A 27,205-nucleotide genomic window follows, 5' to 3' on the forward strand; every position below is an offset into this window, starting at 1 on the left:
TTATTTTGTGAAAAAGTCTGGGTTTATTTTATTGACGTCACTGCGACCCTGAAATGGTCAAGCGGAACAGAAGATGAATGTGTTTATGTATTTTTGACGTTCTGTTAGTGATGATTTATGTAAAGTCTTATTGATTTTGGAAACCCAGTGCAAATCAAGGCACAAGGAAACTGCTGTGAAGAAAATTACTCTAAGATTAAGTTGTTAGATTATAATGTTTATATTGTATTCTAAATATAGAATTTTAAATTGTTCCTAAATATATTCTTTACATCAATTAATAGCAGCCCCTATAACTGAACATGCTCTATTCTTTATCAGAGGTATTTAGCTACGTTTAGACGCTTTGAAGAATGTAAAATAAATCATAATCACAGGCGATTCCCCAAAAACATCACACTGAACCACTCCAGGTGTAGTGAAACAAAATGCTGCGTTTAATGATTACAATCAAAAAAGTTAAACATCATCCATTACTGAGGAGAATGAATGCTGGAAACTTTATTGGCCATAATTACTGTTTTAAGAAATACAATATACAAATTCATAAGGGCTGAGGAGGAAAGAGGCAGGTAGAAAAGAGATTAAGGGGCTGAAAGGCAGGGAAATAAGGCTTGATATTTCACCAGGTTTGGTTTGTAGTTTGGAAGAAGGTATGGCTGAAGGGAGAGAGAGAACAGGAAGCAGAGAAAATGAGAGAGGGAGAGATGGAGAGAGGGACATGGTGGTATTGTATCGTACAGTGTCACTGAGGGCTTTTCTGTATCTTCCAAAATAATATTTTAAAAAAATTACACAACAGAAAAAAAAAATTAAAATGAAATGAAGTATAAAAAAGGTTAAAAAGAAAAAAGTCAACATTTCTATGGAGGAAAAAACAGGCAGTTAGCCACTTCAAGTAGAGGGATTTCCCAGTGTCCAGTGTCGTGGTAAGGGGCAGGGTGGTTGCAGGATGGTGGACTCCACACAGACTTTTCTGGTGAACATTTACCACTAGCTGTGCTTAACCCTAACTCTGAATCCCATTAAGCCCAAATCTAAACAATTAAATCCTCGTCCTAATGTAGACCAAAAAAATCAAAATCAAAAATAATAAAAAACAAAAAAACCCAAAAAACTAAATAAGTATTATACCCTAACCATAGGGTTGTTTGACAACTGTTCGCCAGAAAGGTCAGTGTGTGTCCTCCAGTGGTCAGGGCAGGCAGTAGGGAGAGGGACAGGGCAGTCAGGGAGGGGGTGGGGTATCTACATCAGCAAGCAGGATGTCCGCCCTTGGGGGGCTCCACCGTCCATCTTCTCAGCCTCTAAGATTATCCTCTTGAACACTTCGACTGCAGTCTGCCACAAGAGAAGCAGGAGACATTCATTAATAGCTAAATAATTGTGGAGTTCCTAAACATGAGTGGGTTTGTGAGAAACAGCTCCCCTTGTGGTGCAATTCCAAACTGAGGGAGTGCATAAAGTTATAACCTAGCTCCATGAGGCTCTTCACATCTAGAAATAAAACAGAAGTAAAGCACTTTTTGGCAGATCCTGACGAACAGAGAAAAAAGGACTAATCACTAATTCAATGGAAAAACCGCACTAAATATTCTGTTAAATTATAAAAGCAATCAGCTTGTTCTGACGGATCAGAATATTTGAAATAAGCTTAAAACTCATCTCACTGTGAATCACAACCAGATTTTAATGAAAACCCTCAAAAATAATAAGGCTGCACTGATATGACTCATTATTAATCTTAAGGCTATTCAGTAAGTACAGGAGGTCCTCGGGTTACGTCAGTCCAGAGTTACGATGTTTCGTGGTTACGACACATCTCCCATTTACTGTATAAAGCCTTGTTTTGACTTAAGTGGTTTTGCGTCGTAAACGTCGTAACGCTAACTTCGTGTTTGGTGTGCGCGGCTCGGGACCGAGGAGGATAGGTGTTAGGATAGGATAAGTGCTTACAGTATGTTATTTACGTACAGTATGTACGTATGTTCCAACTTACACCGAAAATCGGTTTACGACGCGACGTAGGAACGGATCAACGTCGTAAGTCGAGGACCCCCTGTACTATTACAGGCAGGAGATTACCGTTATCATATTAAAAAAAATTCACAATAGGCTTTTCTGAAAATACTGAGGCACTAGCTCCATGAGCAGTAGCATTGATTTTCACCAATAAAAGCTTCTGTCTCTGAGCTCAGCAAATGAAGAGATTTAAAAATCATCAAATCTACACTAAAATATTATAATTTTTTTTAGAAAAGCTATACTTGTAATACGATGTTAACATGATTAATTATAATTAATCAAAAGGCTCTGTTGTGATTAACACATTAAGATTTTTTGACTGACATGACTAATATAAAAATATACAAACTCCATTTCAAGAATGCAATGATGTGCAAATATATATTACAGAAATATTACTGTTTCCAGTCATTGTACCACTGTTAAAAAATAAAATTAAATAGTCAAGTTGTGCTAGTAAAGATGACAGCATGTGCAAAAAAAGCCCAAAACCAATATTGGCTTGTTGTGATCTTCAGGACCTCAGGAGTCACTGAAGTAAATAAAAAGACAGTTTTGTAGTGGAAGTCACTGGTTGTGTTAACTGTGTCTAAACCCATGCAGTGTCAGTGAACACAGTTTGTCGCTTCGTCCACACATGCAAGTTATAACTCACAAATTCAAAGAAGATGCTGCTTTCTCTGGACCTGAGCTCATTTAAGACATTTCATTTACGTGAAAAAATTTTTTGGGAAATTATGGATGCAGCTTCCTTGGAGCTAAAGTGGAGGAGGGCCATTTTGTTGTAAGTGCACAGTTGAAGCCAGCATCTGTGGGGGTTTGAGGGTGCATTTAGTGGCCATGGCATAAGTGACACACACATCTGTGAAAGTATTATTAATGTTGAATACCATGTACAGGTTTTGAGCATCATGCTGCCATCCAGGCACTATATTCCAGAGCCAGAGCTGTTGAGCAGCTGAATACTTACAACAAGCGAGAGTTGGAAAATGTTTCACTTCCAAAACTACAACAATTAGTGTCCTCCATTCCCAATGATTTACAGAGTGTTGTTAAAGGAAAAAGTGATGCAACACTGGTAAAACATGCCCCTGTCCCACCGTTTTAGGAACATGTTGCTGGCATCAAATTCAACATCTGCAAATAATAAACTCTCAGTTCAAACATAACAGTAAGATTGGCACATCATTGCATTTGCTTGTGTTTACATTTTGCACAGCATCCCATCATTATTGGAAATGGGGTTTGTAAATCCAGTGTGGTGAACTTATATTAATAATTTTACTTTAACATTAATCCATTGTCCATTAATTACTGCCAATAATTAATAACAATTAAATGCTTTAAATAAATTCACAGCCCTATTTTTTTATAGTAGTAGTTATGAGAATAAGGACCTAAAGCAGGGGCCCATAAGTTTATAGGGACAAAACTTAATGTACTATTATATAATACATGTACAAATACATACTATTATTTATATAATAAATTACCCAAAAAAAGGCTTTGTGAAATAAACCCAAAACAGGCTGTACTGGATTTTTCTTATAAGGCAAGATCTTAAAGTCAGCTTTCACTGGTTTTGTGCAGAACAGCCATAACGTCTACCGCACTCTATGTCCACCAGAGAAACTAGGAACTGTGATATTCAATTAGCAGCCTGAACACTTTCTCTCTCTGGGGTTTGTTGAAGAGGACCTATGAGACCTGCAACCTATGTTGGCTCCCAGAAAAAAAGCCGGGTGACTGTCTGTGAGGAGTTGGTGTGTTCTCCCTGTGTCTGCGTGGGTTTCCTCCGGGTGCTCCGGTTCCCTCCCACGGTCCAAAAACACACGTTAGGTGGATTAACGACTCAAAAAGTGTGCATAGGTGTGAATGCGTGAGTGTGTGTTGCCCTGTGAAGGACTGGCGCCCCCTCCAGGGTGTGTTCCTGCCTTGCGCCCAGTGGTCCTGGGTAGGCTCAGGACCTGCCCTTACCCTGAATTAAATAAGCGGTTACAGACAATGAATGAATGAAATACTTAATTCACCATGTAACAAGATTAAATTACAGCAAAGTATATTAGTGTTACCTGCTGGTTTGGATCTGAGTGACCAAACACGCTATGTGGTATTTTTTGTATTTGTATGAATTGTCCCACTCCTTCCCTCTGTCTTTCTCACACCGCAGTGCATCTCAGCATGCTAATGCATGACCTCATTACCATAGCAACTGCTTAGCAACCAACCCCTGCCCTTCAACCCTCCAAGTGCTCATCTTCCTCAGGAAAGGCTCACCTCCAATGTGAAGAAATATTTGCTTAGTCTTTGAAATCATTAGCGAATCGATCCCACCTGATTTTCTACAGAAGTTTGAGCTAACCTTAAATCAGCAGCTCTCACATGAATCTTCCTTATTCCCCAAGGAAAGCCAGTGAAACTTTCTAAAGGCACTACAGGCCAGACTGAACATGCCGGGTGAGAGACAGGCTCATGAAAAGAACCAGAAATTGGAAGTACATCACTAGAGCACCAATAATCTGCTGCTACTTGCTCAATAACAAGTGAATAAAGGACAGTGTGGCGACTGGGAAAAAGGTTTAAACATGAAAGTTGGCCCTATATGATGTTACAGATGAATTTACAAAATTAATACAAAATTCACTGTGAGAGTGCACTGCACACAACCTTGGTATTTGTAGATCTACAAAACATTTTTAAACATGGGGAGATTTCATGGGGAGAACTGACAAATCAAGTTGTTACAAAGACCGTGATCTCTGCTGGAGACTGCTCTGTGAAAAGCACTACGTATGAGGCAGTGAGAGATACAGAGAGAGAGAGAATGTGTGTGTGTATTTTATTGGAGATGGGATGAAATGTGGCCTGAAGGAGACAGCTCATTACCTGGTTCTCTTTTGCAGAAGACTCCATGAACGCTGCATTCCATGATTCTGCCAAAGCTTTGCCTTCTTCACAACTGATGACACTAAGAGAGAAGAATGTAAGGTTAGAGTATGTGACAAACTACACTGTCTTCATTTTGTACTGTGTTACTACTGCAAGCCCTGGCAGAAACTGCTTTAATATAAAGTATGAACTCAGTTGAGATACAGAACTGTGACAAAGTTAGAAGCCACCCATCATTCATTGACTATGCAGTCAAGTCATTATTCAGGAGATCATTCTTAGGCAATTAGATACAAGACTGTCCACAGGGAATAAGCATAAAACTCATTTTCAGAGGAAAGAACAGGTAGACCACCAAAGTTACAAACATTTAAAGTACTTGTAGAAACTACAGCACTCTGCAGCTGTATTATCTACACAGATTGGACAGCAATGGATCATGTAAAGGTTGGGTCTTCAATGGTCAAATGTATACTATTACACATCCTCTGTAGAGAAAATATTTCTGAAATTGTTTTGGAATTTTGTTAATGTACCATTTTATGTCATGTTTCAAAATTATATTTTCAAGTCTGTTCAAATTTCCATAAGTAAATAAATAAGTCTGCTACCTGTAAAAGTTGGGAAATGATATTCACCATACACAGTTTTGACAACAGATGATGGCACTTTTGCATAAGATGACTCTACTCTTCAAGAAGCTTATAGCTAAAAAAGAAAAACATTTCAGGTATTGCTGAAACCTCTGCAGAAAACTCTGTGGATCGCTCACAGTTTAGATTTGTGACCTTTAATGGAGCAGTCTCTGCAGAGGAGAAACTCCACTCTAAAGCATGTTGTACAGCGGTAGGGTAGCAGCTTTGAGAGCCCCTGCAGTCAGTCTGCAGTCCACTCTTCATTACTTTTCGTGCTGGGGGCTGCAGATTGGATAGCAGATAAAGCTGAACGTGTCACTCTGAATGTGTACTACTTTATGTGCCCTATTGACAAAACTCTAATGGAGCTATTGATCCAGTAAGGCTGTAGATAACATGCACATACACACTAAACAGAAACACACACACAAAGTGAAACACACTCCCACTAAGTTCAGCACATTGCTTATTGCACTCAAAATGCCCAGCTCATTGCCTTGAGTAACTAACAGAAAGCAGGATTTGGAAATAATGGGTCCAAGTCTACTGCTTAAACAACTATTTTACACTGTGGTGTATCTGTACTTTATGTAGTCATTCGAGTACATTATTTCAAAAATAAAAAAATAAATAAGTATAGCAGAAACCGCACTATGTAATTTCTGGAGGCGGGAAAGCATCCTCCCTCTCTCAATTATAGTATAGTGTTGTAATAGTGAATTATACTCTGCAACTGTAGGGGGAGCCCAGAAGCAAACAAGAGCAAAGAAACTAGGCAAGTCTAGTTTAGCCGGACCGCCATTAACCTCATAGCCGTTGTCACAGAAGTGTTTCTGGCATTTCAAAACAGGAAAACCCAAAATACATCCCCTTGTCATTGGAAGGTCTGGAGAAGCTTTGGTGCTTCATATCAATGCCTTTGTTTACATGTGGTTTTTGTCATGTGATGGTGTTGTACAGAAAATATGGAGGGCAGGACTAATACATGCAGAAATTAAAAAAGTAGCACAAAGCTTTATTCATAATATATAACACCGACATCAGGGTTTTTCTTGTTCATTTTATTATAAATAAATACTTGATAATCTACCACCAAAGAACAAAGAAGACCAAGAACACTTTGTTGACTTTAAGAATTACAATTACCTATTACTTTACAATTACTTATTTATTCAGTGTAACTGGTTAGCTGAGGCTCTGGCCAACGCACATGGTGTCGCGCCAAACACAACCCCAGTAACACACACAAACGGATTATTATTCAGCCACGGTTTGTGCTGAAGGACTTGCTGTTCTTTGGTTCCAGCTGGGAATTAGTTTTTTTTCCAGTTTATGTCAGTGGAAATGCACTGAACAGATCCAAATTTAGTTCACAAACTGGAATTTGAAATATGGCTGAACTAAAAACTCCTACTCACTCACTTCCAATGTTGAAGTGCGCATGCGTAAGTCAGTGAGCGAAAATGCCTCCTCTAGGCTGACCCGGCAAAAACACCCCACATCTTGTCTCTCTCATGTCGTTCTTTTAAACGACATGAGTACTGTCATCAATGGTTGGTGCCCTGAACTGCTAAAGAACATGAAGAACATCAGAACATTTCCTGGCCGGATTTCCAATGTTTTCACTGACCAACTTTGTGCTATTTTTAAATATGAACAATACGATGCCTGGTGCAATTTGAAACTATTACACAAGGAGAAAGCCACATCAATTCTTTTTGGAATGAGTAGTCACTGGGTCCAAGCTCAACTCCTATGGTCCAAGAAATGGTAGATACATGTGCTGTGTTCAGAGGAGTCTAGGTTTCAGCTTGTCTTCATGAAAAATGAACATTGAGTTTTCCATGCTAACGAAACGGACCATCCAGACAGTTATTAGGGATAGACGCACAAACCAGCTTCTCTCATGCTATGGTGGATGCATCAGTGACCATGGCATGGGTGACTTGCATCTGTGAGGAGTCTCCATTAATGTGAAGGCAAACATTGGGTTTTTAGAGAGGCATATAATGTGGTCGAGATGCCTTCTTTTTTCTGTGAAGTACACCGTTCTCTTTCACAAAGGCTATGCCAGGTCTTGTTCTGTATGTGCTATAACATGGCTATGTCAACACAGAATGTGTACGCTTCACTGGTCTGTCTGCAGTCCAGAACTGTCTCCTGTATCACAAAGAGGAGAATCAGGCGACATCAACAATGGAGAGTTTAACAGCTCTCATATATCAAGTAAGAATGGGCAAAACATCAGTTACCAAATTATTAAATAGTGCAATTAAAAGAAAAGTGATTAAATGAAAGTGAAAAAAAAGTGGAAAAAATGTAAATATATTGATAATCGTGATATTCTGACTTATGTAATTACTCAGCACAACTACTATTCTGTGTTTGTTTTGTTATTTACTGTAAAGTTTTAAGGTTACTTTTTGTATAATTGTTTCCTTTTGCTGTTTATACTCACACACTCCTTTTGTCACTTCTATGCATTTGAATATTTAAAACTGTTACATTTGTAGTAAAATAAACTTTTTAATAAATAATACAACTTAATTGTATTAATATATATTAAACATATTTAATGTAGTATAATTAATATTAATATAATATTTATTTTGTTGCATTAGTGTGTTCTTGAATTTAATAAGAGTATTTTTCAGTGTTTTGTTCATATCGCCGTATATCGTAAAAAAACCCTGAAATAGCGTGATATTATTTTAGGGCCATATCGACCACCCCTAGGTCAAACATGAAATGTGTTTATATCTACTTAATACACTGGGATTCTATTCTTTGTGATTTTGTCTGTTAAATATTCAAGAAAATTAACAAATGACAGATTTGTGTTTTATTGCAAAATGTCCCAACTTTTCTGAAAATGGGCCTTTTGTAATTTACAGTGTAATCAATTATAATGTATATTACTGGACGTTATATTGGCTGACATTATTATCTGATAATATACCTTTATCTGATTAATATATTTGGCCCTATAGGGTCTGCACTAGGACAGTGCACAAATATTTTCAACCAAGCCATGTCGATCAACATAACCATTAGAGGCAAAAGGGACTTTTTTTTAAATATGTGACTGCTCAGGTCTATGGATGTGCTCAACCTCTCTCTTCCTGTATACAATAACCCGAGGGATCGATACTGCATAGGACAGAAACTCTTCTACATACCTCCCAATTACACACATACACAAGCACAATGCATAATTGAAGTGTACAGTCCCCAAGTGCATAGCTTCAAATCACCAAGTGACTGTGTGTGCATGTGTGCATGCAGGAGAAAGAGAAACATGCAGCATAATGGAAATCAGAATTTGGGCCTGAAATAATTTAAGTGGGAATCACGAGTAATTTTGCCCAGGGCCAAGCTGTGTGACGATTTTACTGAGGTAAGGCTATTGGAGCCTGTCTCAATTTTAATGAGTGGGTATTTTCACCCATTCCTTCATATCCTGTGGAATAGTGGGTAGGCCCAGCCCACATTCAGATGTTCAGATGTTCAAAATGCCATGCAAACCTCAGCAATCACTACCATGAATAAGTTAACTTGCCACAAACTATGAAAACAACAACCAGTGCCATTAAAAGATGTACCAGCTCACCATCAGCCAAGAACAAGTCACAGCGTGTTCCCTGCTCGATTTGGGAGCTGATTCTGGAACTCAGTCTGACCCATTTATGTGAGCATAGAGGCACAGACAGCTCCTCCCTCCACTCCCATTTACATGTCTCTAGCTGTACATCATTGACCTCACAAGTAGACGACAAACTGCATAACCCCAAATGGAGAAGGCCAGGCTTGACAGATGTAAAGCTAGTTCAGAAAATCAGAGGATAAGCATCTGCTTTCTTTCACAGGACATAAAGGACTAAGCTAATTTACTTCCAACCAGTAAAGATACTTGAATCTCATGCTCTTTAAATTTTTTTTTTATATTATTCCTAGTCCCACTGTCCCATTGAATAGACAGTTTTATAGATAACTCTTATAAAAATCGAGTGACTGGCTCAACCAATCCCTAACGAACTGCAATGTTACATGACTGTGATTATAAATAGGGCTCATAGTTCAAACACATGAGTCAAGAACATCACAGCTGTTTATATATAAAGTGGTGGTCATGTGATCTGGCATGGAGCAAAATAAGTATGTGATGAGTGTTACTTCCCTAATGTGTAAAGTGTGCTAATGTGACTTACCGTTCCATGTGTAGATCTTTTTTATTTCCCACCAGCATTATGGGTACTCTAAATAGAAACAGAAGGGACACTGAATACGTGGTTCTGGTCTCTGTAATTTTATAAATGCATTTTAACAAAAATATATGTACAACACAGATGCTTAACTACATAATTTCTGCATTTAATATATTCCCCTCTCAATAAGTAGTGCAAATATCTAACATTTCTGTAGTTCCATCAGCACAAAGTAACAACTTATTTAGTCAGTAACCTGTGAGACATCACAAAGATAGTGATACTTACTGTACTTTACCCACCATATCCAACAATTTTTCATGAATAACTTTTACTACTTCAAAACTGTGAGAGAGGAAGAAACAATACAATTAGAAGTGCAATCAGGGAAGCCTCACAAAGTTATAACAGCAGATGTGATTAAATCAGTTGATGATAAAACCATCAGAAGTATTTTACTTAAAGAAACCATAATATCTAATAACCCTATTTTTAAACATAACAGCAGCCTGTTTACTGACTTATACATGTGCTTACCATTCCAGTAACTGTCATGAATGTATAACCTTGTCTGGGTCATAGCTGGATGTTCAGGAAATCAATAAGGTATAGCATATCCAGTGACACTCTCCTATTGCTACAATGAGCAAGTTTTCCCATGTAGGAGATCACCGAAGCCTAAATCATTACATTCTTATATTTTCCGCTACACTAGACTCTGGTATCTATAGTGAACTCTGGTCCTGGATATGTTCCATCCTAATATTCATAAAATGCACTTAACATTACCGTAGTACAATTCTGCATCAATTCTATCAAAGTCTTTCAGTCTTAGTAAACATCAAACTGTCATGAGAAAACATCAAGGGAGGAGATTTAGACATGTTTCAGTGGAGACAATTTAAGCTACATATTTTTCTTTATATGGGTCGTCCCCATGGAGGAACACGGCAACCTTTCTGCATTAATGATCACTGAACTCTCATTAGGAAGACCTCCACTAAGGTTTGGGTTAAAGAAAGCTCTTTGATGAGGACAGATCCTGTAGAATATGTAACAGAGAAAAACACGACTTTTACCAGAAACACTGGATGACTGTTCCATGTGGAGAGCAGAGTTTGAATCATTTGTCGTAAACAGATCTATGAACTGTTCAATGTGTTTTCTTGTGGAAGAGGTTTGCCTCAAGGTTTAACTTGCTGAGGAACCTGAATCTGTTCAGCTCTGGAGCTCCTCTACATAAACCTAGGTTGGGTCAACGAGTTTATGTTTGATTCTCTTTAATGAGGTTAATGGAGGTACAAGAGAGTGTGAATGATCAGAGAACAAACCCAACACAGGGGTAAATCAAGCACACATCAGCAAGTGTTTTGCTTGGTCTTGTTGCTTAACTGAAACACACCCATGATTTCTCTCTACCCGAAGAAACTGTACTCCATCTGGCTTCACACAGCATATGGGACACCACTGGGATCCAATTAGGTCCCAGTGGTTGTAGGAGCTCATAATATCTGAACAAGCTGTAAGCAATATCCTATTCCAGTAATACATGGCCAAATGACACTGGATATGTGAAATAGGAAAACAGCACTTAATGCGAAAACAGGTTTAAGCACTACTCCTGTTTTACCATTTGATCCACACCCTGCAAACAACACACACGCTAGTGATGCACAGATATGGATATTGTATCCCAGTTCCAATATATTCATATGTACATATACACTGATATGGAGATATATATATATATATATATATATATATATATATATATATATATATATATATATATATATATATATATATACATACATACATACACATTATATATACACACACACACACACACACACACACATATATATACAGGGGGTCCTCGACGTTGATCCGTTCCTACGTCACGTCATAAACCGACTTTCGGTGTAAGTCGGAACATACGTACATACTGTACGTAAACAACATACTGTAAGCACTTATCCTATCCTAACACAGTAATTATCAAAAAACACCTCGGTCCCGAGCCGTGTAACCGTGTATTCTTCCGCCGCGCACACCAAACACGAAGTTCGCGTTACGACGCAAAACCACTTAAGTCGAAACAAGGCTTTATACAGTAAATGGGAGATGTGTCGTAACCACGAAACATCGTAACTCGGGACTGACGTAACCCGAAGACCTCCTGTATATGTATTAAAAAAATCTAAATTGGGACATGATTGACCCAGCATTCTCTATATATTTTTTAATCCAAAAACAAATAATAATAAAAATTCAATAATAATATAATAGTTAAAAAAAAAGGAAAAAATCATGTAATGTCAGACTGGACTGATTCCAGTACCACATTCAACATGAAATGGGATTCACTCAAACACAGTATCGCACAGATACAATAGTCCCATCAGTGCACACAGTTGGTACATTGTCTGGACTAAATGCAAGCAGAAATAATTATGCATAAATTAATGCATTATACACAAGAAAAGTTAAAACATTCACCAATTACTAGGTAAAATGAAACTGAATCATGCAAAAGAATCAATAAACATTTATATTATAAAAAAAATAATAGAGGCATGGTGGAGCAGCAGGTAGTGTCGCAGTCACACAGCTCCAGGGGCCTGGAGGTTGTGGGTTTGATTCCCGTTCCGGGTGACTGTCTGTGAGGAGTTGGTGTGTTCTCTTCCGGGTGCTCCGGTTTCCTCCCACAGTCCCAAAAAAAAAAAAAAAAAAAAAAAAAAAAACACACGTTGCAGGTGGATTGGCGACTCAAAAGTGTCCTTAGGTGTGAGTGTGTGAGTGAATGTGTGTGTGTGTGTGTGTGTGTGTGTCTGTCTGTGTTGCCCTGTGAAGGACTGGCGCCCCCTCCAGGGTGTATTCCCGCCTTGCGCCCAATGATTCCAGGGAGGCTCTGGACCCACCGCGACCCTAAATTGGATAAGGGGTTACAGATAATGAATGAATGAATAAAAAATAATAATAATACAAATAAATAAACATAAAATAATAATAATAATAATAATAATCCCCGTATTATCATCATCATCATCATCATCAGTGTAGCCAGTTTAGGGTTGAGTTGGGTCCGGAGCCTACAGGGCACAAAGCAGGAGCACACCCCTGGACAGGGCCCAAGTTCATCACATTTTCATTCACACCTATGGACACTACTAGCCTTGGCCAATCCACCCATCAAGTGTGTTTTTGGACTTTGGTAGGAAACTGTAGCATCCAGAAGAAACCCATGCCGACACAGGAAGAACACACCAAACTCTTCACAATCACCCAAGGCAGAGCACAAACCCACAACCCCAGGACCATTTCAGCTTGCTTTTAAACACTCTGCTTTTCTGGAGTACAATAAATACTTAAACAAAAATAAGTAAAAAAAAATCTATTGGTATCAGATAGATGTTTAGATTTGAACAGGACTTTTTAATAAGGCAAATATCTGCCAAAACTGATGTGATTCCAATATCATCACACATTCCTAGAGTTCTGAAATGAAAACTTAATGAAGTTCATGAATGATTAATACAAAATAACACTATGTCAAAATTCACTTGACTATGACATATTCACTATGTCAAACTTCACTCCTTCACATAAAAACACAACTTCACTCCTCAAAGCATCTGCATACAAAGAGATGAAAAGTTTGTCTTTTGGACGTGACACCAAGGTCAAAAACATTATATTACAGTAGTTAAAGGCTGAAAGATATAATTTGTCAACTTACCTTTTATTTGAGGTGACTGAATACACCAAAATGTAACCATTGATATCTATGGAATAAGTCTGAGGGAAAATGGAGTATTCATCCTGAGAAGAAAGAAAGGGCTTAGTAAATCAAAGGAGCATTGAGAGAGTTGATCATGTAGGTTGAGTGAATTATATTAGTTAGCGGAGCGTCAGAGTTCATCAGTTCAAGGCTCCACTATGATGGAAAGCCTGCATCTGTGCACTGTTACTGCTGCCCTTTCCATACAGTCATGCTGGGCTTGCTTAAAGCAGTGCATCCCAGCTCACTCAGCCGTGTGACTTTATTTCCAGCTCAACCACCCCTGTTTGATTGAATTTGAACCCATGTCAATTGGTTGACAACATAAAAGGATGCTTGGGCCATATATCTAAATCAGTTACTCTGTGTGCACTGTATATGTGTGTGTGGAGAACCCTGGGTCAGTGGACTCTCTTACCTGCCCTGCTGTATCGACCAGCTGCAGATGGTACTCTTGGCCATTGACTGTGATCATTTTAGTAAATGCTGCATAGGAGAGGAAAAAAAAAGACATAAATTTGAGGGAGACAATGGCAGCAGTAGCACAAGTCACAGAGAGAGAGAGAGAGAGAGAGAGCGACACACACACAGAGACAGAGAGAGAGACAGGGAGAGAGAGAGAGAGAGACACACACACACACACACACAGACAGAGAGAATGAGAGAGAGAGAGAGAGACAGAATGAGAGACACAGGGAGAGAAAGAGAGAGAGAGAGACAGGGAGAGAGAAAGAGAGAGAGAATGAGAGACACAGAGGGAGAGAGAGAGAGAGAGAGAGAGAGAGAGAGAGAGAGAGAGAGAGAGAGAGAGAGAGAGACAGACTTAGGGTACGTATCTCAAATAACTAGAAAATCTAAGGCACAGCCGCACACAGCACTTTGAGGACATAGCACATCCCTGAGGACAGGGCCAGCCGCCAGCAACAGTCAGCCCGACAGAACACAGGAGAAAATAGCTCAGTATGAAGCCAGTACGGTTAATGCCATTACTCAAGCCTCCAGACTCATTGAGAGCAAATCACTTCCAACACATTCCCCTCCCCCTATCCCCAACCTGCTCCAAAGTCAAATTAGCAAGTAAAATTACCAAGAAAGAGGGAGTTATTCATCAGCAATAATGAAGCTACTTTGCCCTGCTGCACCCAGGTTGGGCCTGGAATTTCAAACGTGTGGCATGGAGAAGGAAGAGCATTCAGTGGCTAAAGTGAAAGCATGGAAAATTGCTTTGTTAAGGGACATGTAAACATACGGGTATTGGAATCTGTGCTGACATAATGAACTGCAGAGAAAGTGTTACAGTATAAACGGCCTAGATATGGACATTTTTGTCAATATTGATGTTAAGTACTATTCATTCAAACACATTCTGATGTGGATACATTAACTACTGATGCAACAATATGGGAACTGTTAATTGATGCAGACTTCTAGTAATTTCTGTTTACATCTTCCAAGGCCAATTGATGGTTACAAATGTAGTGCGACATATGAAATGCTAACATTTTAGCACAGTAACCCATAAAACATCTTGCTTCTGCAAAACACAAACACACCATCAAATATCAATATACAACCATGATGTTGTTGTAGGGCCCTATAAAAATATGTTTTATTGTTTGACAAATTCTGTTTCATATATTTTTTTTAAAATGCTTTTTCTTCACACTTCGGATTCAAAGGTTTTGTTTATTTCTTTAAGAGAATAAATGGAATAAAAAAAAAATGCTGCAATTACATTTGATAACAGCGAATAAAAAAAATAATAATAATAATATATAAATTCAGGGCCCACGTTTTATAAATATATAATCATAACCATATGTATTTTTTTTTTTTAAGAGGTATATTGGATTATGCACAGAGAGCAAAAAAGTCTTCCACAAACTCACACCTTGTGTCCGACAACTTTGCTGTTTCCTCGATAGTTACTTGGACGGGTGTATTTGCTGAGCATGGTTTTTCCTTCTTAGATATGTTTTTTTCAAGATTTTCTAATTGAGTGTATTTCCATAGATATTCCATGTTTATATTTGAATTCCACATTTATTCCTCAATCCTCAAAGAAACCACAGGGATCTACATTTAATGAAGCCCTGTCAAATTCTGCTGGCTTGCAACTGCACCCTGGGGCTATCTGCGATTGCAACTACACTTTCTAATAGCATTCAAACCGTAAACAAAAATGACCACAGTACAAAGTTTGTAGAAACATGCCCAACTCATTTTCTCCTGAAATCAGGTGGCAGTAACTGTTAGCTTGTGCCTCTTTGCTACAGCAGCAGCTGTAGGAATAATTACTGCCAGTATATGACTGCATTCAGTCACAAGAGAATTAATGAGGTCCAGTACTGATGTTGGATGATTAAAGGTCATTACAAAGGTTCAAATGTCCATCACACCTATGTTCATAGCTGAATGCCTGGGGCCATCACAACCCTCTTGTTGTTACTGGGCATTGAGCAGAATAACCTTAGAATGGGGCATTCTAGAGCAAATGCACACGAGCCCATTTACAATGCTTTCTACAGAGATTATGTAATAAGTGTGGAACTCACTACTTAGATGTCTTGATACTATTGAAAATAGAGCCCATACTTGTACTCGTGTATTCCCTTTATGTTTGTTAGGGATGCCTGTACTACCACAACATACGTGGTGCAGGCCATGATAAATATTTGGGTAAATCATATATTTACAGCAAATATATCCTCAAATTATGTGCCAATTATAAACATGTCTTTCCTTGTACCTTCTAATGCTGTGTAGACTTGTGTGATATTGATTTTACCTTCATCACAATTTACTATTAAGGAAATTATCCCTAACAGTTTAAAGGAGGAGTAGGTGATTTTGTAATGTAACCAGTAAATGTAAGCCCGTTTTTTTTTTTATCCAAATTAAAAAGTCCCACCCCTACATTTAGAACTTCATCCAACATTACTCCTAAAAACACCGGAACAGCACGGCTTTGTGTGTACAACACCTCAACTTCAATCAACATTCCACCTACCTCTTATTTCATTTACATGTAAGATTACATCCAACAGCTACACTACTGTTCACTCTGGAATACCCTCTGGCTTTACCCAGCTGACAAACATGAACTGGATAAATGGGTCAGGGATCCCTACTTATATTTCTGTCATATTCATTTCTAAACGGGGACTACAAGTGTTGACAGAAACAATAAAACAATTTAAATATTACAGTTTTCATTTGAGTTGCATGTCTGAGTAATGACTAGGTCCCCAATATAGAGGCTACTCTGGACTGTCACGACAGCTGCAATCCATGAATATATCAAATTAAACATTTTATGTCATCAGAACATTTCATTTTCCGATTGCTATAGCGATGTACAGGGTTAAGACAATGAAACTGAAACACCTGTCATTGTAGTGTGGGAGGTTTCATGGCTAAATTGAAGCAGCCTGGTGGCCAATCTTCATTAATTGCACATTGCACCAGTAAGACCCTGTGCATCCAATGGTTCAAACACTGTGTCCTGAAGGCGGTGCCGTGTATCAGGACGACAATGCACCAATACACACAGCAAGACTGGTGAAAGACTGGTTTGATGAACATGAAAGTGAAGTTGAACATCTCCCATGGCCTGCACAGTCACCAGATCTAAATATTATTGAGACACTTTGGGGTGTTTTGGAGGAGCGAGTCAGGAAACGTTTTCCTCCACCAGCATCACGTAGAGACCTGGCCACTATCCTGCAAGAAGAATGGCTTAAAATCCCTCTGTCCACTGTGCAGGACTTGTATATGTCATTCCCAAGACGAATTTACGCTGTATTGGCCGCAAAAGGAGGCCCTACACCATACTAATAAATTACTGTGGTCTAAAACCAGGTGTTTCACTTTCATTGTCCAACCCCTGTAGTTTGTTTAAAAAAACATTTCAGATCAATCACATACTGCAGTTTTAAAAGCCCAAAAATTATTTAAAAAAAAATAAATAAATAAAAGGCACTGTGGCAAGGTCATGTATAAACTTTTGGTTTGCTTGAAAAGCTGCCTGAGTGACTTCGCTCACAATAAATAACGTGTACTTGCCAATTAAAGATGCACTTTTTTTTGCACAAGACTCGATACTTTATTTCTCAGTTTAACAGGTTGTCCTCTAACTCAGCATGGACAATTAAGTGCAAGTTTGGTGGAAATGAGAAAGGAGAAAAATAGAAGAGTGCAGATAAAAACAGGTTTTCTGCTCCTCACTCCTGGGCACATGGCACATGGTTTACAAACTCTGAAAACAGGTCTTTTTGAACAGGGCTGTTAAGTGCTGTGTTATTTGATTTGAGCAAAGCATGCGACTAATGTTTCACTGAGACCACAGAGAACTGTGCTCATTTAAGGACTACTATATGCCGGCTGAGTTGGACTGCGTCAGGGCTGCCCGTTGCCACCGGTTCTGTTCATAATTTTTATGAACAGAATTTCTCGGCGTAGCCAAGTGGCGGAAGGTGTCCAGTTTGGTGGTCTCAGGATTCCATGTCTGCTTTTTGCGGATAATGTGGTCTTGTTGGCTTCATCGAGCCGGGACCTCCAGCCAGTTTGCAGCGGCAGTGAAGCGGTAGGAATGAGGATCAGCACCTCCAAGTCCGAGTCCATGGTACTCAGTCGGAAAAGTGTGGAGTGCTCTCTCCAGGTTGCAAGTGAGATCCTGCCCCAAGTGGAGGAGTTTAAATACCTCGGGGTCTTGTTCACGAGTGAGGGAAAGATGGAGCGGGAGATTGACAGGCGGATCGGTGCAGCGTCAGCAGTAATGCGGGCTCTGTACCGGTCCGTTGTGGTGAAGAGAGAGCTGAGCAGAAAAGCAAAGCTCTCGATTTACAGTTCAATATACGTCCCAACCCTCACCTATGGTCACGAGCTTTGGGTAGTGACTGAAAGAATGAGATTGCTTTACTCCAACTGCTCCCCCTGTGACCCAGACCCGGATAAGCGGTGGATAATGGATGGATAGATGGAAGTTATTTGTGCAGAATTAGGTTGGATTGCATTATTGCACTTAGTTTCATTTTTCAAGTTAAAATTGTTCTATATTATGATAACTACATGCAGCCAGAAGATTCAGAATCTAACACACAGAGGAAGAACCTTTTCAGCTCTGGAGAGAAAAGCTTGTGAAACACAAATGAAACACAGTAGAATGGAACTATGTAGAAGACACTAGTAGAAATATGTCCCCAAGGAAGCAGACTGTTGCAAATACTGATCTGGGCAGTATGACAAGATGATATAACCCCCCCCCCCCCAATAAGGGATTGCATTATAATTAATTTTGGTATTCTGCTTTAGAATGATACAATACTTTTATGTTTTATTACGTAAAAGGACCAATGAAATCAACAGGATTCCCAGTCAAATGACTAATAGAGGCTGTCTGTTCAGGTGAGTTACTGAGTTAAAACTAGAGCCAAATGTCACAGCAACTGAAGCCAAACAGGGTTTGTCTAATTTTTCATGAGGTCCTCTTTAAATGGACACATGGCCAACATCCAGACTTAGCTAACGTCCGTGTAAGTAGTATCCTTATTTAGTAAAAATGTCAATCTCTGCTTTCTCACTGATCTGAATACTGATTTCTAACATTCTGTCCATATGAACAATTAAATACATACAAGAATATCTCTAACTCAGAGGAGATTCTAATGTAACAAAATCATACGTTTTTATCCTGGCGATATTGCAAGTCCAAACGAGCACAAGTGAATGTTCTTAACTGAATATAGTGCTAGACAGTATCCATGTTAAATAGTGTTTTACTTGAATATATTTAGATTAGACAAGAAAAAAATATTACCTTTTTGTTTTAAGCTATTGAATCTCTGGCGTTATTGGTGCACTATGTCTGTTCAAATGTATCAAACAAAAGAAATATTAAGGGGACATATTCTATTCCTTTTCCACAAATTTACACAGTCTTACTTAAACGTGTCATGCTCTAGTCAAAATACCACAAGGATCAAACCCCCGAGCCCTGTTCTCACCATGCCTATAAAGCCCTTTTCAAAACAATGAGTTTCATCAACTGGTCCTTTAATTGAAAATGAGCCACAGCTGAGTTCATTGCAAGTGCCTAGGAGTGAGGAGCACATTTTTTTTTTCCATTTTCACTTGTTTCTTTTTCTTTGCTACTCTGTCACCATATTTAAACAGTACTACTTTTTCCACGCTCACTGTGTCTGTTTTGCTCTGTTTAACCTCATCTTTGTACTGTCACATTAAAGCAGTTCAGTACAGTTATATGTGATACTCTGACGTGGGGCCAGGATAATTCTAAAGTGTCTACACTCCACTTAAAGTTGGAGCACAAAAACACGCAGAAAAGCTTGTATGTATATATATATATATATAGGGAATAGAGGTAATAGGGAGAACAGTGTTCAGCACTGCAGTAACTGCACTATGTATCTTAGAGTAGGATAAGACCCCACCCTTCTAATTTACTGCCAGTGCTCTAAACATTACAAAATTACACAAAAATACCAAATCTGTTCTTTATGTTCCTTTAAGCTCATGTGCAGATTCTCAAAGAGGTGCCTGGATATTTTGGCCAACATACAATTCTCAGGACATATTTCCTCAGTCATATTTGTTAGCTCAAAATATTTCATGAAGTTTTTCTGAAATGTATCAATAATCAAACTAAGTCCTAGTAAAATTTTCCGTTTGCTGAGGCACTGAATATCTTCTTAAAATAACCATAATCTTTGTGAAATAATTATGAGGTCAGAGGTTTGAGGTCCTACAAACCCTCATTAAAATTTTAAAGGTGATGCTGGAGGCTCAAGATTTAATTGTCAACCCAGCCTATGTTCAATCTGTGTAGGAGTGGCTGTACATATGAAATGTTTTTGGAAGACAATGCCAGTGGTGTACTAATTAGGTGGTGCCTCAAAGCTGTGGTCTAACTGCATTAGAAAAAGGCAGCTGGCAGTGCATGCTGCTGAACCTCATGTAGATAGCTGGTTATGGCTGCCTCCGCTGTGCTCCCTAATTAGGAGAAGTGCTGATTGTGCTAAAGCGATGCAGGGGCTCACACTGCCATCACATTTACACTGCCGCCTTCAGAGAAGGGAAGATTCAGAAATACACCTGGCTTCCCTCCAGGGCCTGCGGACGGACCCTTCAACAATCAAATCACACAACAACAGGAAGAAAATGGGGTCGGCTGGAAGGTGGTCTAAGCTGTCATTCTCAAGAGCACACACAAACACAGGCACACAGTCAGGCACACTCGAGCACAAACGCTTTAGGGCTGCGAAATATGGACCAAGTACTAGTAAAAACACACTGATGAATCCATAATGTGGTGCACCTTAAGACTAGTCTGCATTAAGGGTGCAGTAATTTACATTTGTTGGATAACATGAGTATATTTTTTATTTTTATAAATCCACCCACTGACGCACTCCTTTGTTAGACACTAAACACACCTGCATTTTTTTCCAGATTTGTTACATACGTTTTGCAAAGGCCAATATCACTCTCGTAATTAATAAACAGTATATTGTGCAGCCTTCACATTCACACACATTCAAATATGTACTGTATGAGCATCGCCTGTGAGACCAATTACTGCATCACACTGACGGCTTATTTTGTCTCTGTCCCACTCCACTAGATTAATTAAGAAACACTTACTGTTTTCTATGGTTGGATCATACGAATCCACAAACTGGCCTTCCACAAACTGTATTGTCAATGAGGACTTCCCTGCAAAAAACACAGAAAAGAAAAAGGGAAACATAAACAGAAATGTGAAAATCATTATGAATCAATAGCTTTTAAATGAGCCCCATTCATCAAACAGCGTGCTACGTTCACACATAGGCCACAGAGAAAATCCTCTCCACTGAAGTGTGTTATGCAGCTTCTGGTAAATGTCAAACACTGCCCAGAGACCTCTTCATTATGTAACCCATTTCTTAGACTTCCCAGTAATTTCTCATACAGGTTAGCGCTAGTCTTAACAGCTTATTAACTGCACTGGGTAAAAAAAAAAATATATATTTGCACATTAGTGTCCAATAATGTATATTTAGCTTTCGGCTTATATCTACAGAAATAGAGCAGGGCTGTTCCTGTCTTTCCCTTTGTCTGCTCTGAGAGCTAATTCATGTGTAGTGGAAGAGCGTGGAGCTGTAGTAGCAGCAGCAGCACGAGATGTTGCACACTGATGTCTGCTGCCTGAGCGTGTGGGCAGAAATGTCCTGCAGCCTGTTGCTATAACAACCGCTCGCTCACATTGGCATTTGTAAAATGTGAGCCCTCATTCAGAGGGAAAAGCCCACAGGAACACAAGGGCACTCACAGAGGAAGACGCAGCTCACTGAGAGCCGAGGCTAATTTTTGCAGTGTGAGAATGAATGTAAATGCAGCCTATTAACAAATTAGACAACAACGTGACACGTTCAGAAATTCCATCTCCTAACACCGCAGCATGCAGCATGGCCTTGACACAAGAATGGGGGAGAGCGTTGAATGGGATTCAAAGAGTGAATGCAACTACATTTACTGATCCACGGGTTGTGCTTTAATCTGTAGTGGAGAATTATAGAACCTCTCAACTTTTTACTATGTTTAGTAAACATTCCATAATCCTCAAATCATGCCCTTTCTTGTCTTATTTGGTGAGTTCTTGTTTACTGAAGTTATCAGACCTAATGACATAAGTCTGCACTGGGAACAAAACCATGATTTAAAATATAAAATATGAGTAAAATCTTATGAAGATTTCCAGGAAACCCTGCATAGTCCATCATATCAGATAAGTAAAGAAGAACTGTAGTTGATGGCTCATCTTTCTTTGAATGAAACACCCGATTGTATACAGATACTGCAGGCCTTCTGAAACCTCTTGGAATTAATGAAGACACATGGAAATTCAAGCATCCTTCCCCTGCCCAACTATAAATAGGCACTGCGACAGAGATGGTAGGGAAAGAGGAGCATATAGCTCAGACTGCTCTGTGTATGACCCCAAAAGGCACAAGAAAGGCCAGGTGTAGGAGGGAGATTACACAAGGATCCACACAATAAAGGGAACAAACAAGAGCTTATAATACACTTCTACTGAGAAACGCAGGGAAATCCTAATGTGATTGAAGCTTTCCTATATTTTTTTTCAACATATACACTGACATGTGGCATTCAGTTTTCTGCAGAGATGAGGAATCAACCTCAGCAGAATGACTTACAGAGACAAGGGACAACAGCCTTACTTACAGTAGCCCACTTTAATGCTGCCATTTGATGTTAAATTCATTGAGCTCAAGTAGAAACTGTAGTATTGGAGTCATCAGTACACGGCTGCTGGTCTTGGTAGGTTTTTTTTTGTTTGTTTTTTTCTTTTACACAGTATCCAAATAATAAAAAAATAAGTTATTTAAACACACAGGAACTCCAGAGACAGAAGAAAAGGAACACAGAGATTAAGATTTTCAGAACTCTCTTTTTAACAATTGTGGACATTCATTCATTCATTATCTGTAACCCTTATCCAGTTCAGGGTCACGGTGGGTCCAGAGCCTACCTGGAATCATTGGGCGCAAGGCAGGGAATACACTCTGGAGGGGGCACCAGCCCTTCACAGGGCAACACACACACACACACTCACACCTACGGACACTTTTGAGTCGCCAATTCACCTACCAACGTGTGTTTTTGGACTGTGGGAGGAAACTGGAGCACCCGGAGGAAACCCACGCAGACAAAGGGAGAACACACCAACTCCTCACAGACACTCACCTGGAGCAGGAATCGAACCCACAACCTCCAGGTGGCGACACCTACCTGCTGCACCACCGTGACGACAATTGTGGACAATAATGATTTTAAAAAAATAAATAAACAAATAAGCTCACACTACACAAAGTCTAATAAAAACAGAGTACTTTGACAATGGAGCATTTCATGTCTTTTTCTACAATACTCATAAAATATAATCACAGTACCCAACACATCTCTTCAGTGCTTAGACTAAAAATCAAAGTACAATCAAATATATCCGGCAAGAACAAAAAAAAAAAACTAAAACATAAAACCCCACGTTCTCACATGACGTGAGCGCTGCACTGATGCAGAGTGAATATTCAGCTAACATTTCTTCTATAAATCAGCAAATCAGTCAAATAATCCCAAGGAATGACATAACACAGCACAGGAAAAATATCCTCAATACAATCTGCAAGAGCAAGTGATGCAGCTGTACCTTGAATGAAGTGAGTATGTGGAACTACTGCAAAGGCTGTAGTATGCAGCCCATCCATCTGAACCTAAAAGACTGCTTAACTCGCGTGGCTTAATGTAATGTATGCAAGCTCTCTGCACTGTGCCTGAACTAAAATCTATGCACACGTCACTGTGCATGCACGTGTGTGACTGAAGGGTGTGAAATAACACGTGCAATTCTGAAGTGAACAGGCACCTGACGATTCTAATACGCTCACAAAAAAAAATAAAAAATAAAAATCTCATTTGTAACGGGGTCTACTCCTGTCACACTTATCCGAGTATATATTTTTGCTATCTTTTAAAGAAACCGCTGTCGTTCAACACAAATATAGGACAGTCATCAAAAATACAGAACACTGACTTTTATTTGGGCCTAACAAACTTGTGTAGTTAATAATAAGAGCTCTATGGAATCAAGACTATTAGAGCACACAGAGTAACAAACACCAACCTAATTCTTGGCTTCAGAACTGGGCGCTCAAGAACACTGAGTAACAATATTAACATATAACAGAGCATGTTCAATCACTCCTTATGAACAAATTACAAACTACTGGTTGTTGACCCATCTACAGTGTAAACTCATCACCCTACAGATCAGCTTTTTCTTTCTTTTTTTGCTCTCTAAGCAAATGTTGAGCATGAGTACAAACACCAAAACAGGTCACACCCTTACTGCATAGTTGAGATTTTTCCAACAATTCCCTCCCTAAAAGGTGGGGGTATTATTAGGAGAAGCCTGGGACTCCGACGTTGATTGAACCTCCAGGAGACATTGCTGCAGGTAAACTGTCCCAGTCAGTATTCTGCTGCACTTGTATTCACTACTGCCACAATATATGAAGACACCATGTCACTGAAGATATCACCAGGCTCATATATGCATATGCGGACACTATAGGGTTAACTCTTACCGTCAGCGGCTACCTGAGGTAATGTTAGTCTGACTCTACCTACACAGAAAGATGTTCATACAAGGTCATGGGAAGCACCTCAAGTTCTTTCAGTCAAGGCCCGGACACTTTTTTGTACACGCACCTAGTCTATAACGTTACAAAATGACCGCGTTTGGATACATTCGCAAGACGTTGTAATCCGTGTATTCGCAGCTACATTGGTTTGGCAGTGGAATACATCTCCTAACACTACAGCTAGCTCCTTTCAGACAGCTAATAAAGCTAGCGGAGTTACACCTAACGTCACACAAGCACGAGGCTGAGGAGTGTTACAACATCAGTTTCTACCGTCCACCACAACACGAATCAATGAGGGGACCAGGGGACTGAGACACACACTCAGCACAGGGGAGGCTCTGCCTCCGCGCTAACGCTGCTACAGGACTCAGCTCCCTCACCGCCCGAGGGCGGCCCTTCTCCACTCCACCCGAAAACGGCCAACGGGCTCCAGTCACAAGGACATAACTCCCGGGCGACACTTACCCACGGATCTGTATCCGAGGACGGCAATTTTTCGAGATTTCGGCTGCGGCATCTTTTTTCTTCCCCTAGCAGCGACAACACACCAATATCGACATAAGAATGCTTTTCAGATCCGCCACTTTTACATTTACACGGCCTGGTTTCGTCGTTTCGAACCCGTAAAAGTCCAAGAGCGGAGAAAAGTGTCGGTTCTTCCAAAATGTACGAATTTCTGTTAAATTAACGGAAAAAGTCTCTGGGCATCAGTATCCTCTCTGCGTCACTCCCCGAAGCGATCCTGCGTAAATTATTCAGGAATGTCTGTAGTTGGTTGGTTGCAGACACACTGGTGGGCGGGCAGTGCTCCTCTCTTCGCGTTCCTATAGGACAACACCTTCTCCCCGATTTAATTCACGGGAAATTCATTGGATGCTCCGAGTTGTCATTGACGACAGCAGTAGTCTGCACGCACAGCTGAGATGTACACACAGGTCCTTCTGTTTTGATTGTGTGCTCGGCTGCACTCATACAGTCATTCTCCGACATTAAACCATTATTCACTTCAACATTTAATTATCGAGAAATGGCGCGAAAAATGACAGCGTCTTCAAATCTCCTATATCTCTGCAATTAACCGAGATTCATTCCCTCACAACATGGTGTCATTGGGTTCATCCGTATTAACCCTTTGATGGGCGTGCTGTTGTAAAGCAGGCTCACTGGAGATAGCTGGTAAAGAAACTGAGCTGTAAAAATGCTATGCTAGGTTTTACACACAGCTCACAATTTATGTTTAATGTCACAGAAAATGGCGAAAATGTCAATACAGATCGAACAATTAACCCGTGTTTCCACCTGATCCCATGGGATTTTGGAGTCCTCCAAAAGGTAGGATTTGCTGACATCTACAGGTCATTTAGCAACATACAGGGCATTTCCCTTCAAAAGATATTTTTAAAAACCCTCGAGTGAAAATCAAGGATTTTTTTTACCATGTTAATAAGCAGTCTTTAATAATTTGTCTAATTTTTTTAAACACCAACAGCTATTAAAAAGCACAAATTAAACCACTTTATGAAAACTTTTACATTTTAATTATTTTTTATTTATGTATGATTATTCCTAATATGGTTTTTGACACACGCCCTCAGCAAGTCTGGCCCATTAACACACACTTAATACATACACCTGATTATAGACTAACCCAAGCTGAAACTCTTAATGGACTTACGTTTTTTCCATTCCTCTCTTGTCGCCTTGTTTTAGAGGGCACTGTCTAATAAATACTCCACATTATTTCTGCTTTTTGATTTGGCTTTTTTCCTCTCTACATTACAGAAAATGCATAAACTGTCGTATAATATGCACTTGTTATTATCCATTTTAGATGTTTTTAGCAGGTTGTAAAGCTTTAAAAATAATAAGAAAGCTAGAAAGTATATTCTTAAAACCGTATCCTAATATACTAGGAAACGTGTGGGTTTACAAGTTTACATCAGTAAATGATTTAGAAGTGAATGAAGCTGTAATATCTGAGTTCATCATTTAAAATATTGAACATATATTCAACCAATTTGTTAAGACAGAGAATTTTGACACACACACACAGCTGAAAAAACACGCTCAAAGCTGTGAGGCTATTGGCCCGCCAAATCACTAAATATAACGTCACCGTAACGTCACTGGAACGAAGTGATTTGATTGGTTGGAGAGAGAGGCTTGCAGGTCGCCTGTTTAAATAGAACCCCCTCCCCCCACCCCTTTATGATGTCAACTGAAGTCATAGCTTGTAATCTAATCTAATATAGAGATCAGCCAAAACAAAATGGCCTCATTGCTGTCCATTTAACGAGCCACATCCACTAACAATACAGGTGCTGGTCATAAATTTAGAATATCATGGAAAAGTTGATTTATTTCAGTAATTCTATTCAAAAAGTGAAATTTTTATATTATACTCAATCATTACAAACAGACTGATATATTTTATTTTTTTGT

The 27,205-nt window shown here is 39.3% G+C and overlaps 1 protein-coding gene across 1 annotated transcript; it reads right to left on the reverse strand.

Annotated features, from left to right (window-relative positions):
* Positions 1-457: 457 nt before the first annotated feature.
* rheb (Ras homolog, mTORC1 binding) lies at positions 458-25,514 on the reverse strand. Its single transcript, XM_066683057.1, has 8 exons — positions 25,229-25,514; positions 21,198-21,269; positions 13,954-14,021; positions 13,494-13,576; positions 10,043-10,099; positions 9,758-9,805; positions 4,912-4,993; positions 458-1,341 (listed from the first exon to the last, which is right to left on the reverse strand). The coding sequence occupies exons 1-8, from the start codon at positions 25,278-25,280 to the stop codon at positions 1,249-1,251; spliced, it is 555 nt and encodes a 184-aa protein (XP_066539154.1). The 5' UTR covers positions 25,281-25,514; the 3' UTR covers positions 458-1,248.
* Positions 25,515-27,205: the final 1,691 nt, after the last annotated feature.

The sequence above is a fragment of the Hoplias malabaricus genome, chromosome 10 (genome assembly GCF_029633855.1).
Source record: "Hoplias malabaricus isolate fHopMal1 chromosome 10, fHopMal1.hap1, whole genome shotgun sequence".
NCBI lineage: Eukaryota > Metazoa > Chordata > Actinopteri > Characiformes > Erythrinidae > Hoplias > Hoplias malabaricus.

Coding starts and splice junctions, on each gene's coding strand:
- rheb (XM_066683057.1), bottom strand. CDS start 25,280: ATGCCGCAGCCGAAATCTCGAAAAATTGCCGTCCTCGGATACAGATCC. Junction 13,577..13,953: donor TGGTCGATACAGCAGGGCAG/GTAAGAGAGTCC, acceptor CTTTCTTCTCAG/GATGAATACTCCATTTTCCC. Junction 9,806..10,042: donor GATATGGTGGGTAAAGTACA/GTAAGTATCACT, acceptor GTTTCTATTTAG/AGTACCCATAATGCTGGTGG.